The following is a 17,498-nucleotide window of genomic DNA, read 5'->3' on the forward strand; positions in this document are numbered from 1 at the left end:
ATGGCTCACTGAAGCTCAACTTTCTGGAATATATTAAGTACTACATACATTAAAAAAAGAGATATTGACTGCAAAGTAACTTTTCAACGATTACATTTTCTCCCCTCATGCAACAAACCGTAAAAACCCAAACCTCCCTAGCAGTGGATGTCCAGGTAGCAAGAATGCTGGTATAATAAGAAAACAATTTACAGCAGTGTCCACAGTACAAGCAACTACTCCAATGCATTTCCAAATGTGCTTCCCTTGGTGCCACCAGCAGCAGTAGCAGGGACAGCTCTGGGCTCTGTGTTGGGCTACACACCCACATATTTTAGTCCAATAGCTTCCAAACCACAGCTAGTGCATCTACCAATGGGGCATCATATTCCCTGTGGAAATCAGTGAGTGGAATAGGAGTATACCCCAGAAATTGAGTAATTCATGACTCCCCTGTTCTGGTTAAATTGTTTCTATCCAAAATATCTTTTATACCACCTACATCGCATCCCATCTCTCTGTTCACACAGCTCAGAATTTTGGAAAGAGCATGGAGGGTGGCAGAGCTGGAACAGGCTGTTCAGGGAGGTTGCAGACTCCCCCTCTCTGAAGACATTCCAAACCTACCTTGATGAGTTGCTGTGTCACCTGCTCTGGGTGACAAAACCTTAGCAGAGTTGGACTGGATGAATTCCAGAGGTCCCTTCCAACACTAATAAATCTTAGATTCTGTGTGTACACATTGATGGTGCCTCTTCAGAAACTAGGCTTCTAGTCTAAATTTTGATTTTTAATCTGCTTCTAATTATGGAGGCATAGGAAGCTATAAACATTTGAAACAATCCAGTAACAGTTTCAATTAATTATTTTCCATAGGGAATAAATAGTATGCATAAAGAATGGAACAGTCATTAATTCAACATGTTACCCATCCACTGGGTAAAAGATCTCACCTCAAAGTACTTTATCCTCTTGGCAATTTTCATTGTAACTGAGAGCAGCCTGTAGAATCCACTAATAAGAGGTAGTCTTGTTGAATGTATAATAAGCTCATAACCAAAGGAATATACCCAAGGGTGAAAGTATTCCACATGTTTCTCTGGAAGTAGCTCTCTAAAACCAATGCACAGAAAAAACAGAAGAAAAAAAAGAAAAAAGTAATCACATACAATGTTTTATTTTTAAAAAACTTTCATCTCAATTTTCATGAAAGAAATATTGCTGTAACAGAGTAGCTCTCCAAAGACAGACAGAGAATAAATGCATGCTGCCTTCTGAGTCAAGCACAGGAAGATTTTCATTTTGCATTAGAGGGCAAAGTCATTTATCCCTTATTATATCTCATTATTGAATTTATACAAACACACATTCTCATATATCACATTTCATTACTGAACTTCCACAGACAACTAATGCTGTACCTTTCACTTAAATGCCCCTTACTAGTCTATGAAGACTGTATCTCTGGTCTCCTAAGTATTTAGGATACATGGTCAGGATAATACTAGAAGTTACAACATACAACAAAAGACAACTACACCCAAATAATGACAGTGAATACTAATGAATGTCTCTTGTATTGTTTTAAAAAACTGAGCTGATGAGCTTGTATGTGCTTACCTATGGCCCAGGTATCTGAAAAACCCTCACTATCTCCCTCCTATCTTATGCATTTTGAAATATGATCTATCAAACTACCTCAGAAACAAGCATCTTAAATGCATGTCACCTCAAACTTCTTCCAACCGCTCCGTAACTTCCAAATTACATAAAAACATATCAATACCTGCAGAATTCCACGAGATTTATAAAGGCAATAAAATCTATTGGCTTTGTTGGCTGAAGGTTTGAAGCAGGGTCAGAAGAAGGCCCAACCAAAACACTGTCACCTGCATTTTCATTCTGAAAACAAACATCGAAGAAAGAACACTGGATCTGTGACAACATAGAAAGCTTTTACACTTCTTTTTTTTTTTTTTCCCCCACATTAACAGTCTGTCTTTTTAGCTGTTACTAGGTAATCTGACAGATGAAGGACTAATAGCTGGCACATCAGTAATTGAAAGGAAAAATAAGAGATGCCTGCTTCTAATGAAAAGCCAATTGGAAAACGAAAAACAGCAGGTTCCAGAGTAACGTAACCTATTCTGTGAAATTCCACTGATTCCGATGTTTCCATCTCCTAACACTACAATGCAACATGCAGAAATATTAAGCAAAACATTTTATCTAGGATAATTGTTACTTCAAGGACACTAAAGGGTGCTATCTAGGCATAAGGAAAACAAAACTAGGGATATGATTTTGGTTCTCCTACAAGAGCAGGAGTTAATGGATAGGTCCTCAGGTCTCACCTGTTCACTCACATCCAGTTTCTGAAGAGTCAGGTCCAATTTCTCAATAATTTTCAACACAGATTTTATAAATTCATTATACAGGATGCGACTCAGGGATTGTAGTTGTGCATTTTCAGTAAGAAAGTTTGCATCTTCAAAACCACATTCCTTTGTAGGACAAAAATGTTCATATTTCAAAACACAAATGAAAATTGTTCCTTTAATTTACAAACTAACATTTACATGATCCAGAGAATCCAGTTTCAGATGTTTCTCATCTACAAAAGCATAAATTAATTCCTGCTTAATTAATTTATCAGCCATAAAATCCAACTAAAACCAGAAAACAGTCCTTCTACAGCATGCCATTTGGAAAAAGTCCATGATTAGAAAAGCAGCTATAAGATGACAAGACTCAGGATCATGTTTCATCTTCAGCTTCATTTTTTATTTTCATGTTAACTATGCTTTACCTTTATTGTGTCACAGCCCAGTAGACTTCTAAAGAGGTACAGATAATCCTTATAAGTTGGTACTTTCGATCTTCGTGTCCCAACTTGTCCAGCTTCAAAAGCTTCTTCTGATCCAGAAGTTTCTTTTCCAAAAAGGTCCTGAAGGGACACAGTATTTGTCAGACACATTGCTCTGGTAGTTTGACCCTGAGTGCATGGCCCACCAGACCATTTTACCACTTTCCTCCTCACCAGGATTGGGAAGGGGAAAATAAGATGGAAAAAAACTCATGGGTCAAGATAAAAGCAGTTTGCTAGCAAAGGATGACAGAAGATTTATTCTCTACTTCCCATCAGCAGGCAATGTCCAGCCACTTCCTTGGAAGTAGGGTTTTGGTACACGGAACAGAAGTTCCAGGAAACAAGCACCTTAACCAGTGCCGCCCACATCCTCCCTTTCTGCCAGTTTTTATTTCTGACCAGACTCCACAGGGCATGGAACATCCCTTTGGTCAGTTTGGGTCAGCTGTCCTGGCTCTGTCCCCTCCCAAGATCTTGTCCTCCCAGCCTACTGGTGAGGGGAAAATGTTGGAGCCAGCCTTGATGCCATGCCAGTGCTGCTCAGCAGGAGCCAAAATACTGGTGTGTTATTGATACATTTCCAGTTACAAATGCAAGCACAGCACTGTGAGGGCTGCTATGGGAAGAACTAACTCCATCTCAGTCAAATCCCAGTACAACTGCCAAAGGAACTACCTGACCTATGCAACACAATGTAACATTACTGCTCCAGGTAGAAACACAAAATGTTTAACTTTCTCCATCAATCTGAAAAGAGCACAAAACAACCACCTCCTTTCAAGAAAACCCCAAAAACCTCTAAGGTTGCTCTCCAAGTGCTCGGTTATTTGAGAAATTCTATAGCTGTTCTGCTGCACAGGATTTAATATCTTTGCTTCAATATCCTTGCTTAACACAAGCATTCAGTAATGTTTACAATGTCAAAAATTTAACCTGGAAGAAAGCTGGATGACTTTAATTGCAACCTACTTTATTACAGACAATCTAACCAAAAACAGAAGTCTATTTCCTGTAATTTTCTTTATTCAGCACAAGAGGCACATCCACACTGTGCTGAGCAGAAGTGGGGATGACAGACTAAGAACAAATGAACTAATAACTAGTAACACAAGTGGACTAATAACAAAATGGATAGCACTATTTTTGCTTCTTTGGGCCCTCCCTTAGTTTGCTGGGGTAGGTTGTCAAGACCTGGAATGGAATGCACATTCTAGGAATCTAAATGAAATAAATATGTTTAAACAGTTATTTTACCTTTGAAAATGTGACTGGCTTGGAGAAAATTCTGATTAATCCCTGATGCACTGAAACAAAAAAAAAAATAATTGCCTGAATAGATTAAAAAGCACGGCATTCATATCATTCATAACATTAACAATGAAACAAATCAGTTTTCTATATTCTGACATGGTAAGGGAAAGGCATAAGAACAGATTTTTTTTCCTTTAAGAACAAAGTAGCCCAAATGAAAGCCTTGACTCTAGGATGTTCCATAGGTAACCAATCCTGAACTTGCTTCTGACTACTTTTTCTCAATACTGCTTTGACTTTTTCCTGACTATGAATGATGACCAAGGCATCACCCATAATGCCCCTACTGAAAAGGCAACAACCCCCAATGATTTTCATGAACCAACATGGTACTTGGGTGTATCACTTCCCAACTCAGGAACATGGGAAACAATGAAAATGCCCCAGCAATAGAGAAAAGCCACGATAAAAAGTTGAAAGAAATCAAAAGTAATTTATGAAAACCACTGAAAAGAAACATCAGCATGCTTAAGACTACCAGAACTGTCAGTTACCAATGATGACACATTCAGTATTACATCCACAGAACTATGCCTGACTAACTCCATATTTGGAATTTTACTATTTAAAAGTTTCAGAGCATGAAAAAAGTTACATTTCAAATAGAAATAACACTAACCCTATTTTCTGTGCTATTTTGTAGGGGCAGCTGAAAGGACATTGAACAGATTTTTGTACACTTCTATGAAATCTCTTTATTCCTAAAATTCTTCAGAGCAGGAATGCATCTGATCACAAACATGTATTCTCCCTCCCTAAACCATATCCACTTCGTTATCCAAAACTATTGATTGTATTCCTGAAGTTATTTAACAGTGGACATTGAAAAATATCACCATGAAAACACTCAACCTCCATTATTAGAGAACAGGACAAGCTTCATTTTTGATCCTGAATGGCTATTCCACATTTCTCTCCTAGAATCAGTTAAGCAATTGAAAACCAAACAACCAAAGGGAAAAAAAAAACAAAACGAACCACGATCCCAAAAAACTCCAATGAAGTTAATATCACAGACTCACCCACAGTGCTAATAAAGCTCCAGAGAATGGGACCTTTTCCTGAGAGAGACAGAAACACCTTTATTATAGACCTGCAACAGACCGGCTGCATTTTTTCACTGTACTGTGGAAAGCTGATGATCTGCAGCACAACCAGATGTTCAAGAACTGGTGTGTATACCTCAGGAATCTAGAATAAAGAAAAACAAATCATCCATTATGCAAATTACGTAAAATTATTTCAGCATGTTACTTTGTTACAAGAGCTTCCATCATGATCTGCTCTGAGAACAGGAAGAGACTCGGCATGCAAATTCATCCTAGACATACAAAAACCCCAAAGAAACAAACAAAAAGAAACAACAGCAACAAAATCCTCCTCAGATAAAACTAAAAAGAGAGTAAGAAAGTTTCTTGGATCACATTATGGAAAGTAGCTCCTGAACAGATTAGTCAGTCAGTCTAGTTTTAAGGTTATCAGAAAAGTACCAATTGAATTAAACAACAGTAACAGCATTATAATCTGCTTATTCATAACCACCTGAACACAAAATGTATGCCCCAATTGTACTTCACAGCTCCAGGTAAGATCCACAAAGCCCTCATTTAAACAGACACCATAACATCACAGCAGAATCAAAGTATTAAGTATCAAGACCAAAGTATCTCAGAGAACATGCTAAGAATCAGTACCAAAAGGCAAAGAAGCAGCACAGTGGTATAAACACAGAAAGGCTGTGGCTATATCTAAACAAAGAACATAAAATAAATAAAAGCATATTCACATATGCCTACCATGGTTTCTCTTTCAATGCAGTGTAGCATTTTATTTAGCATATTCAGTGCATTTTCTTTATTCAAATAAAATCCATTAGAGCATTTTACTGATATTCTTTCCATCCCCGAGGGGCTAAATGTCACCACATTTCAGTTAAACAAATACCTTCTTCCGTAGGTAGGTTCACAACTATTACCTCCTCACACATCTGCAACTGCATAGAAGTATTGGGTGGTACTTTAAATACTCCACTTACTTTATCTATATGGAATATCACATTTGCAATGGACTGGAGGAAACTTGGTAGCTGATACAGATGGTCATCTATTGTTTCTGCTTCTGTGAGGAACATTTGTTTACAACGCTGAAGGAGCTCCACATACATGTTGTCCACATCCTCAGAATGTATAGCTTTACAGGGCTTACAGAGAGAAAATAAAAACCTGGTTTAGTAATTTTGTAGAGTGAGCAAATAAATGCACGCTGTAGCACTAAAATCCAGTCATGTCTTCACTGAACCATAACAGGAATAATATTTGAAGTTTTTCCAGAAACTATTTACATCTGAATAAACAAACTTCAAGTACTCACTGCACATGAGAAACACAGTACCTGACATGGACTATAATAATAGCTCACTAATGCAGTGCAGTTTACTGTAAAAGTACTTGAACTTTCAGAGACATGAATGCATATTCAGCCTGAAAAACATCAAGTCTTTTTGTTACAGGAGTTTGCCTGTAAATAGCTTAAACACGGCATTATGGATGCTTAGATTCACTTATATTCTGAATTAGCTGCATTAAAGCAATAAATGTCTTACCTTAATGTAGCTTAACTAATTATCACTGACAGGATGCTACTATTACACACTTAACTGAGCAGTCCAAATTCTCAACTTTTATTGTTATAGGTCCTGTACAAACAGAACCTATAAAGACTATTCCTAAACTAATGGACAAGTGGAAAGTATCCCAAAGAGTAACAAAGGGTTTGTAACAAAGCTTACAAATTTCTATAGAATGATCTGTAAATCACAGTATGAACTAGGTCAAAAATCAGTCTTTGTGGACAGGAACCAGGTCACAGGCAAGAAATGTGGTAGGGAACTGACCATGGAAAAGAATTGGACTGATTTACACAACAGTGAAATACGGCTGTTAGCCAAAAGGTTGAATATAGTATATTTAAAAACATGCTGACAAAATTAAGACTATCCATTTATCACTTGCAGAACTTCCAAGTATTATTTTAAGATTATTTCAGCAATTGAAGAAATATTCTACCTTGAAACTGAACGAAAAATGAACACAAGTTCAGTGTTACAGTCACAACTTGCAGTATCACCAAGACTCTACTTCCTCACAACCCAGCATCTGATGCTTAGCCAAGATTTAACTTAAACACCGTAACAAGTATTAACTGTCTTAACATCAGTGGAGCGTTACATGTCTTAAGATTTGCAGTATTATCCTATCTCTGTATTTACATAATGCAATTTTAAGTTCTTCCATTCCATTTTTAATAGAGGTTTAATAGAGTTAATAAGAGTTTTAATATATTTTTAATAGAGTTCTTTCAACTCCCTAATTTGAAACACTTCATTTCTTCTGGAACCAATGCTTTGAACTCAATTCCTTTCAACCTCATATCACAAAAGAGGAACACTAGGTTTGAACAAAGCACATAAAGTTCTACAAACAAATACACTCCACTCAAAAGATAACAAAAAGAGGATTCAGCTAATAACCAGCTATTTTGTTGCAATTCCTAAACTTCTCTAAATAATCTTTGAGATGATTTAACCTAATTTTTGCTTTGAGAACAAAAAAAAAAAAAAAACCAGTCTAGAACTTTATTATATAAAGTTATGGGACCACTATCAAGCACAGAAACTGCAAATACATAAATACCACCCTTTCTTTATTGAACTCTAGCTTCATTGTTACACTGCCATTTTAATTGAAGGCTGACATAAACTGAAAGTTTGCTCCTAATGGTGCTTCCTGACAAACATATCTGCCATCCACATTGGTATGTAAGCATGGTTTTGTTTGCTGTTTCTTGCTGTATTTTACTTTGTGGTTGTTTCACAAATCAGCTCCTACTGTCCTGCAGTCAGCTGTTTGAGTGAGCTCTGTAAAAATCTCTGAACTACTTTCAAAGTGAAGTCAGGATTCTACCATTTAAACGCTGAGGGAGATAAGGTATTGCCTGTACCTAAGCAATTAAGCACATCCTGAAGTTTTGTGACAGCTGTATATAAAGCTCCTGTTTTTCCACTTCAGAACTCGAGCACAAGAATTAATTACAACTACAACCCAACACTGCAAGAGCTCCTACTAGAGTCACTGTATGTTTTAAAAATTTTCATCCAAAAGGTATTTTACAGTGTAATTAATTAAGTCCAACACTTAGTCTAGAAACGGAAGCCTACCCTATTAAAGACCTGTGTAAAATTGTAAAATACATGGCATATGAATCCTAGCTTTACATGCTTTCAGTAAGCTCCTTCATCAGAGTAACTCCATTGCACCTACTGCTGCAAAAAGCCCATATCCACGAATGGCGATGGACAATTCTTTGCTGCTTGAATCCATCCTCCTGATGATTCCATAGAACTGCTCCATGAAGAACTGCAACTTGCTCTTGTGTAGCTCTGCATCTTTAGCCACCATTAAAGAAATCTGTAAAACAGATATAATCATTCTAGCATTTCAGAAAAAAAAAAAAGTCTTAGAAGATACCTAGCTTGCAATACAAAGCACTTCAAACGACACAATTATTCATTAAATAGATTAATTGATTAAATTGATTAAATAGATTAATCCAAGCACCAAATAGTCCCACTATTTCAAGAAATTTAATTTTGCTCTAGACTTGGAGATCCCAGTGAAGTTACCACACCTGCTTGATGAATGAATCTAGTGCAGAGTAACTGGCTTTCTTTAGCTCCTGATGCGTGTGGCCACACCATTTGCACAACACTTCATAGAGGGACATGTAGTTGTCCATGAGCAAGGCTCCAAACTGAGCAGAGTGCCAGATGAACAACTGTAACCCAGCTGCAATTTAAAGACAATTCTCTTTAAAAAACAGACTTAAAAAAAACATTTTACACAACCAGCCCAGACTATGAAAGTCCACATTAGGACTTTAGGTATGCAGACCCACCACGACTGGAGGCTATAAAATAAATTCTTCTACTCTCTACTGATACTCTACACTATCAGTATCCAAACATTAAGAACTTAAGTATAAACACAACGTTCCAAAATCCTCTTTTTAAATGTACAACATAATGGAACGTAGAGCTGTGTTCAGATGTAATTTACATTAATATTGAAAAAGAAAGGGACTTCAGTGGTTATAAATAAGAATACTTGATTGCACAGTTCAGAAGGAACTGGTTTCTGTTGTCAGGACACATGCACAAGTTCCCCCCTCTGCCAAATTGTGATGCAGACAAATACAGAATTCAGATTACAGATAATTTCACTATTCCAAATAAACCTAAATAAAATTTCAAGATTCAAGAATTAACTGGGGGGAAGGTAGACTATCTTTAAAGAGGGTTTTTATCCCTCACAATTACCATGGGCCTAATATTCAAACTTTTCATTTTTGCAATTTCTGCATAAGCCACTTACATCTCACAGGCCGATTTCTGATCTTCCGATTTTTTTGCCCATTCTTTTTCTCCTTCTTCCAGTGAAACTTCTCTCTTTGTTTTTTCCTTTAACTCAATCCACTGTCACCTCTTTTCTCCTAATTAACTATACTTCTCTTATTTCTACCATTCCTTTCTCACATCACAGTTTCGTACCACTCCAGAGGGGTAAATGGCATCAAGCAGCATAATGCTGCTATTCAATAGCTGTTTAGACTTAGACAGTTTAACCAACTACATGTTAAACTCTATATTCCAATTTGAAGTACAGCAGCTTTTCCCCCAGCCAGCTTAGAAGATTAAAGACTAGAGACATCTGAACACATTCACTAAAGAATAAACAATTCCAGACAAAAGACAGTATCCACTTCAGCATGAATGGAAATAGTTTACATCTTACCTAGAGGTACTGCGTATCGCTTCTGATCAATCTGTAATATCAGAAAAGGTTTGTCACTGTGATTTACTCTTCACCAGGGCTCATTTGCTTATGCAGAACAATTAACGTGTAGCAGATTTACCTGTGGGTTGATTGCCTTCATTGCAAAATCAAAAATCTCCTTTGCAGTCTGCGGATCTGTGAAACAGGACAATAGTGAGAATTTTACTACTCTCATACAGTAGGCAGAGTGAGGACTAAGATATTTTTATCAAAGCTTGGTATGAAGAAGTGATATTGGAAAGCATTATATATTTCATTTTAAGAGACAGAGACATTTTCTCCTATAATACTCTTAAAGTTGAAATAAAATTGTACATCTATATTAGCTGATTTTTCTGAATACCCATGTTTAAGCAAACTCTTAAGAGAAATACATCTCCATACAAACTGTATTCCAGCTTCAATGTGGCTCTCATAGCTGCCCAATATGTGGTCAGAAAATAGCACCTCAAAGATTTAGATATAGAAAAATGCTGATGAAGCCACTTCATACATAGATTACAGGGAATGTGTGACTGTATTTTGCAAAAACCATCTACTAACAGGTAAATTTTAATTCTGAGTTTACACACAGAAATTGTGCTGTTTCTTGGCTGTGTAATAATTAAATGTACAACTGTCTGTACAACTGTTATCAAAACATGTCAGTGCTTTTCACACAGGAAAAGAACATACCTTCATCCAGAGACTTGGTGAAGTTGTACATGAGTGAAACCAGTCCCCTCAGACATCCTGCTACAACAGGTAGCTTGGGTGCCCTTGTAGCAGATGTCATCTGAAAATAACAAAATACCCTCAAGCTAAGATAAATTTACACCAAGGCTTTCCAGTTCCTAGAAGTATAAGGAAGTAACTTATTTCAACTTAATAGTTATATCAGCAGCCAACTCTATGAAACAACTCCACAGAAACATCTTTACTCCCAAGTGTCGCATCATTTGGAGAGAAGCACAAGAGATCATTTCAAAAGCATGGAAATGTTCCACCAAGACCAACCATACCAAAACTTAGATAAAATATGCTAATATCTTAAAAGTACTTAAAAATTCAGAATATATGAAAGTTCAGCAGAAATGTGATTGTTTTTTCTCACACACAGTACCTCACATGCAAGAACTTTGCAGCTAGTACATAAAGCAGAAACTAGCAGTGCATGACAAGTAACTTTTTCTTGGGGAATGATCATCACACACCATCTTTTCACACAGTGAATTGGTTAATTTGCTGTTATTGATGGCCTTGAACTTTCAATTTGAAAGCTTCTCAGAGCCAGAGAACACAAAGAGTCCTTCAGGAAGCGTTTATGATTGGCTAGTTAGATCCCTACAAAGCATACTAGCTACAGTAGTATTCCAACAGCCAGTGCTATACACTTCAAAGAAAAAAAAACCACCAAAACAAAGCAATGCAAAAAAGCCAAAACAAAACACCAAAGAATGAAAAGAAATTCCAATCATACCTGTGTTCTAAGCTCTCCCAAATAAGCTCGGAACAGTTTTTCAGAGTTGTTAATCATGTCACTAGGCTGGACTTCTCCCAAAACTCCCAAAAGCTCATAAATCTTTTCCAATACTAGAAAGCAATTTTTAACATTGTTAAAACTTAATTACTGAAATCATTACTTCAGCATTTTCAGCACAATTCCTATTAACTTGCAACCATGAGAAAACCATCCCTGATAGTATAATTGCTGATTATAGTGTGGAACAGACATCTACATATATATACACACATATATATAGAGCTATATACTACAATGTGAGATGCATCCTCCTCTCACATCAGTAAGTTAAATATATTTACTATTTTTAAACAGGACTCAGAAAACTAATTTAAAGGCAACATGCACCGAGGAAGCATTTGTTAAGGCCAACAACTAGCTGACGTTTCTAGGCTTGAATTCAGACTGAAGGATTTTATGAAGGCACAAGTTTTATGAGGGATAGACCCATAAAGCCAAGATTTCAGCAGTAACTAGCCATAATGACCAAACTGGAGCTCACAGTAATATGCCATAAATAATAGAATCAGGCAAGGCAGAATGGATGAGCTCACATTGGAAGTGACCAATGCAGGACACTAAAACTGCAGCTTTGAGGACAACATTAGCTAGGGTTAGAATAACATTACAAAGAGCTTTAGAATCATAAAATCATTTAAGTTGGAACAGACCTTTAAGATCATCAAGTTCAACCATTAACCTAACACTGCCTAGTCTCACCACTGAACCATGTCCTCGAGTGCCACATCTACACATCTTTTAAACATGTCCAGCAATGTGACTCGACCACTTCCCTGGAAGCCTGTTCTAATGATTGACAGCCCTTTCTGTGAAGAAATTACTCCCAATATCTACTCTAAATCTCCCCTGGTGCAACTTGAAGTGATTTCCTTTTGTCCTGTCACTTCTTACCTGGGAGAAGAAACCAACCCCCCCACCTGGCTACAGCCTCCTTTCAGGTGGTTGTAGAGAAGTAAGTTCTTCCCTGAGCCTCCTTTTCTCCAGACTAAACACCCTCAACTCCCTCAGCTGTTCCTCATCACACTCGTGCTCCAGACCCTTCCCCAGCTCTGTTGCCCTTCCCTGGACTCAGTCCAGCCCCTCAATGTCCTTCTTGTAGAGACGGGCCCAAAACTGAACATAGGATTCAAGGTGCAGCCTCACCAGAGCTGAGTACAAGTGGACAATTAAAGAAAAACTAAGGCCTACCTGTATCAGGAATTTTACTTTTTGCAGCAAGCTCCCCATAAAATTTATTAAATATCTCTCTAACTTTCATTTCTTCCATCAGACAGGAACGTTGTAAACTGTGAAGCAACTAAGATGGATTAAAAAAAAAGGAAAAGCATTAAGATAAATACCCCAATACTAAATAAAGCCACAGTTCATACACATAAGTTCAGCTTAAGTAAGCAAGTATGCTATTCAATGAAAGATATCTAAGGTGACTTGTCTAAAGAAGAGTAACGGCATGCAATCTACTTTAACAACAAACTAGCTTCCTATAGATGCATAAATACAAAATTTACAATTTTTAATTTATAGTATACATACTATATAGAGATCATCCACATGAAAACTATACACAGTATGATTTACACATACAAATAAACCCCATACAAACATATAAACTCCATACATATAAACCCCACTAGAGCACAGATTTAGCAAGTCTGCACTAGCTTTTATCATATTGCATTTCTCTCCCTGCTAGAATAAAGCCACTCCAATTCACAGAACTGACTCAGAATAACTCAGAAGGGAGTTTTGTTTCTCATTAAAAAACCTGAGTAGGCATAAAAGCATTTACAAAAGAAGGGTCTAAATGCATTCAAAGGAATACTGTCTCACACAGCAACTACATTTCTAGGAAAAAAGTCCTCCTCCTCCACACCTTTCAAATACTTTATTTTATATTATTGATGCCTTGGGTTTTAGCTTTTGTATTTTTTCAGAATCTCTGCTACTCAGTATGTGACTCTGAAACTTCATATTAGGTGTCAGTAAGGTCCCTTCACAGGGTAGTTAGACAAAACAATTTCGTTTCCATCTAGAGAATCAAGGAGAACTGGTACCCAAAAAGCAGTGGCGAGGGAAAGTGGGCAAGCCAGGGGCCTGAGACTTCATAGCCTGGGGCTGTGGTTGGATAACTGACCCCAATATGTAGATGAACCAAAACTTATAAAAGTGTAAAAACTTGTGACCAGGATCCTTCTTGAATTTGATTTGGGTATATCACCAGCTGGGCTCTTGCACTGCCCAAAGTGTATCCTTTCAATAAATACCTATTTTATTCCTTTTGCTCTGTCTAGTCTCTATTCCAGGTCAGCCTTTCCTGGTAAAATTGTAATAGCATATATAACACATAGTATTTTAAAGCAAGAATGCAATTGAAGAGCAGAATTTCTCTTTAAATAACCATAATAAACTGAGAGAAAGATCTGCAACTGCTCCCAAAACAATTGTGTCTTGCTCTAACAGATGAAGGAATGACATGCCCAATCTAAACAACCTAATAGGAAATATTGAAGACAATCTGCTCTTAAAACATTTATTTTTTAACATCTAAATGTTAGCTATCATTGTTCTCTTGCTACTGCAGACAACTTCCTTGCGAGGGGAAGAGGAGGGGCAGACACTGATCTCTTCGGTGTCCTGTGACAGAACCCAAGGGAATGGCCTAAAGCTGTATCAGCTCTCCACCCAAAGGAAAGCTGGGCACAGGAACAGGCTTCTCAGGGAAGTGGTGACAGCACCACACCCAACAACGGCACACAGAATGTTTGGACAATGCTCTCAGATATTTGGTATGACTTTTGGGGATGGTGCTGTGCAGGGCCAGGAGTCAGACTCCTTGTGATCCTCAACTCAGCTTATTCTGCCACTCTGTGATACAGATTTTCTGCATGATATAGAGTAACTATAGTAACACAGCAGATTTTCTACTTCTTTCCTAGAAATAACAGATATTTATAAAATGCATTTTACCTTAATCAGAAGTTCCAGTGCTGAGATTTTACATTTTGCTGCTCTGTCTTTTGTATAGACACTAAGACAAGTTTGCTACACAGAAAAGAAGACTAAGTTAAAAATACCAGTAAGTAAAGATGGAAATTCAAGGATAACATTCTTCTACCTCTTTAAAGTATCTGTTCCTTACAGGTTCAAGGTTTTTTTAAAGACTAAAACAATGTCTAGTCCTGGAAATGGCTTCACTGACAATACTGCAGCACTGTCTGACATAATAACAAGCCCCAACACAAGCAAAGAAATTGAAGTTTCTGCAGTAAAAGGCACACAGAGCAAGTTTTCTACCTCAGTACTATCAGTCCTTACAATAAGTAGCCACTAATTTACGATCAGAAACTTCAGCAGTGCAGTCAAGCATTTCTATGCAAAGCAGCATAGATGTTCAGCCATCCAGATTCCAGTACCTCAGGTATTGTACTTACCACCAATTTCTGTATATAGTGCAAAAGTAACAACTTCTCAGGTGGATTTCCTTTAATGGTAATTAAAATTAACTCTATGGAAACATTTAAAATTTTACATTTAAATGGCAACTTTATTTTGTATAAATTAGAAGTTACAACTGCTATTTCCAATGAAAATAACTAATTTTAGAATCAATACCTACTATGTTCTATAGAGAAAAGTTCATAAAATTAAGTCTACAGCTGGACAAACAATTCCACAGTGCTTTGTAGTATGAATTACAGTTTATGTCATACAAATTAAAATTATTTCAGCTCTTAACAAGTACACTAGAGGTGGACAAGGCTGACTGGGAGGGGTTAAGTATAGCTATGAGAATGTTAGGACATGACTCCCACCAGACTAGTTTCAACTATCTGGCAAAAACACTTCTAGGAAATAATTTGCATTTACCTACCTTAATATTACAGGCATAAGGATGAATTTTGTCACCAACTTTTTCCATGAAGACATAAAGAAACTTCAGTGCTTCTTCCCTGCAATCTCGAAACTGAAAAGTTTAAAAAAAAAAAAATTAAGTGCACAACATGCTGTTCACATAGCACTACCTAAACACTACTTTGAAGTTCGCCAACTTACCTCCTCGGTGGTGAGGGATCTGTGGATAAAGACGAGTAAGCCATGCTCCTGGGAAAACACCAGGGACAGGTGCAACGCTGCAGGGAGGCAAAGGAACCATCAGGTGCTTGGCCTCAAACCCGCCACCCTGCCCATCCCCTGGTGATAAAGGGGCACCTGAAGCCTCGGGCACCACTGACGCTCGTCACCAGAAAAAACACAACAAAGTGCGGGTGTTACTGACCTGCCCCATGGCCTCGGGGCCCGGGCCCGTGCCCTCGTACCGGAGCCTGCCCCCGCCCGGGGCCGAGGGAAAGCCGGCCTAGGGGCAGCTCAGCACGGAGGGGCCCGCACCCCAGTGTTTTACCCCGGTGAATGGTTATCTGGGGCAGGAGACCCCCCTCCCTCGGGGACACCAGTGACACACAGCCCGGAGCGCAGCACGGACGGAGCCGTCCCGCAGAAGCCCCGGCCCGGGGCGCGTGTCCCGCCGCCACCGAGCCCTCCCCGGGCCGCGCTCGGCTCCCCGCCCCGGGCCGAGCCCGGGCCCGAGGGCGCACCCTGCTCGCTGCCGCCTGTGCTGGCCACGCAGGTCTCGGCCAGGCTACGGAGCAGGCTGTATCCCTGCAGGGCGCTGTCGGCCGCATCGCCGGGCTGCAGGCAGCGGTGCAGCCGGAGCAAGCACTGCTGCACCCCGGCCATGCTCCCCGGGAACGGTAAGGGCAAGGACCCGCCTCCCGCCGCATCCAACGCCAGCCGGGGGGAGGCGGGCTGCTGAGCTCGGGCAGGAGAAGCGCTCCGCCCTGCGCTCCCAGCGGGATAAGAGCCGGCGGCAGGGAAGAGCGTTTCGGGCGCTTTTACGTCTCTCGTCGAAGGACGGGCTCAGGACATGCACACACAGAATGACAGAATGGACCAAGTTAGGAGGGACCACAGTGGGCCATCTGCTCCAACTTCCTTACTCAAGCACGGCACAGGTTTGCATCCAGACAGTGCTTCAGCGTGTCCAGTAAGAGAGATTCCACCGCTTCTCTGGGCAAATTGTGCCAGTGCTCGGTCACTGCGCAGTAAAGAAATTCTTCCTCCCATTCAGGTGGAACTTCCTGTACATCACTTTCTGCCCATTGACTATTGTCCTATTGCTTGGCACCACCGAGAAGAGCCTGGCCCCATCTTCTTGGCGCGTTCGCTGTAGATAACTGATCGACATTGATGAGGTTTCCTCTAAGTCGTCTCTTCTCAGGACTGTACAGGCCCAGCTCCCTCAGCCTTTCCTCATCAGAGAGATGCTCCAGTCCCCTAATCATCTTTATTGCTCATCGCTGGACCCGCTCCAGGTTTCTGTTGTACCAAGAAGCCCAGAAATGTTGGCTGCACTAGGGGTTCCCCCCCTCCCCAGAGAATGGGCTGCTCCAACCTTCCCACGCCTCTCTACAGCCCTAGTTTTGCCGCGAAATTCGGTAGGGTGCGGGCGGCTCCACGCTAGGTGGTGGGGGGGGACGCGTTGTGCCATTACTGAGGGCAGCCTCTGTCTTGTACCGCAAGTAGTAACCTGCATTATAATTATTTCTCTATTGTAGCAGGTCGAGCGGGGCGCGGTCCTCACTTCGGGGGTCCAGAGGATTAATCTCCTTCCTCTTTCCCTCTTGGTTCCGCATCCCCCTTTTCTGCTTTCGTTGGGCGTTCCCGTTACGATCGCGCCTCGCCATTGGCCAGAAAGCCCGGGAGAGCGCGCGCACGCCGCTGGCTTTGGCGCGCGGCGCGGCGGGGTTCGCGGGACTGTGCAGGTGTGTGGGGGCAGCGGGTGGGGGTCGCGGCTGCCGAGGGGAGGAAAGGGACGGAAACCCGCCGGCCGGGATTCGGCCGGTGGCGGAGCGCCCGCCGCGCTCATTCT

General features: G+C 39.9%; 1 protein-coding gene across 1 annotated transcript in view; it reads right to left on the reverse strand.

Annotated features, from left to right (window-relative positions):
- The window catches only part of PRKDC (protein kinase, DNA-activated, catalytic subunit), an 82,820-nt gene extending 66,514 nt beyond the window's left edge, over window positions 1-16,306 (reverse strand). The window contains exons 1-18 of the mRNA XM_062501556.1: window positions 16,165-16,306; window positions 15,626-15,702; window positions 15,444-15,536; window positions 14,540-14,614; window positions 12,761-12,869; window positions 11,510-11,622; window positions 10,726-10,825; window positions 10,130-10,185; window positions 10,009-10,039; window positions 8,846-9,003; window positions 8,479-8,625; window positions 6,195-6,359; window positions 5,182-5,350; window positions 4,103-4,152; window positions 2,789-2,926; window positions 2,334-2,483; window positions 1,766-1,881; window positions 933-1,092 (exon numbers count right to left, since the gene is read on the reverse strand). Of these exons, the coding sequence (XP_062357540.1) occupies window positions 933-1,092; window positions 1,766-1,881; window positions 2,334-2,483; window positions 2,789-2,926; window positions 4,103-4,152; window positions 5,182-5,350; window positions 6,195-6,359; window positions 8,479-8,625; window positions 8,846-9,003; window positions 10,009-10,039; window positions 10,130-10,185; window positions 10,726-10,825; window positions 11,510-11,622; window positions 12,761-12,869; window positions 14,540-14,614; window positions 15,444-15,536; window positions 15,626-15,702; window positions 16,165-16,306 (2,049 nt within the window). The remainder of the gene's footprint in view (window positions 1-932; window positions 1,093-1,765; window positions 1,882-2,333; window positions 2,484-2,788; window positions 2,927-4,102; window positions 4,153-5,181; window positions 5,351-6,194; window positions 6,360-8,478; window positions 8,626-8,845; window positions 9,004-10,008; window positions 10,040-10,129; window positions 10,186-10,725; window positions 10,826-11,509; window positions 11,623-12,760; window positions 12,870-14,539; window positions 14,615-15,443; window positions 15,537-15,625; window positions 15,703-16,164) is intronic.
- Between the last annotated feature and the right edge of the window lie 1,192 nt (window positions 16,307-17,498).

This window comes from Cinclus cinclus, chromosome 1, assembly GCF_963662255.1.
Source record: "Cinclus cinclus chromosome 1, bCinCin1.1, whole genome shotgun sequence".
NCBI classification, from domain to species: Eukaryota; Metazoa; Chordata; class Aves; order Passeriformes; family Cinclidae; genus Cinclus; species Cinclus cinclus.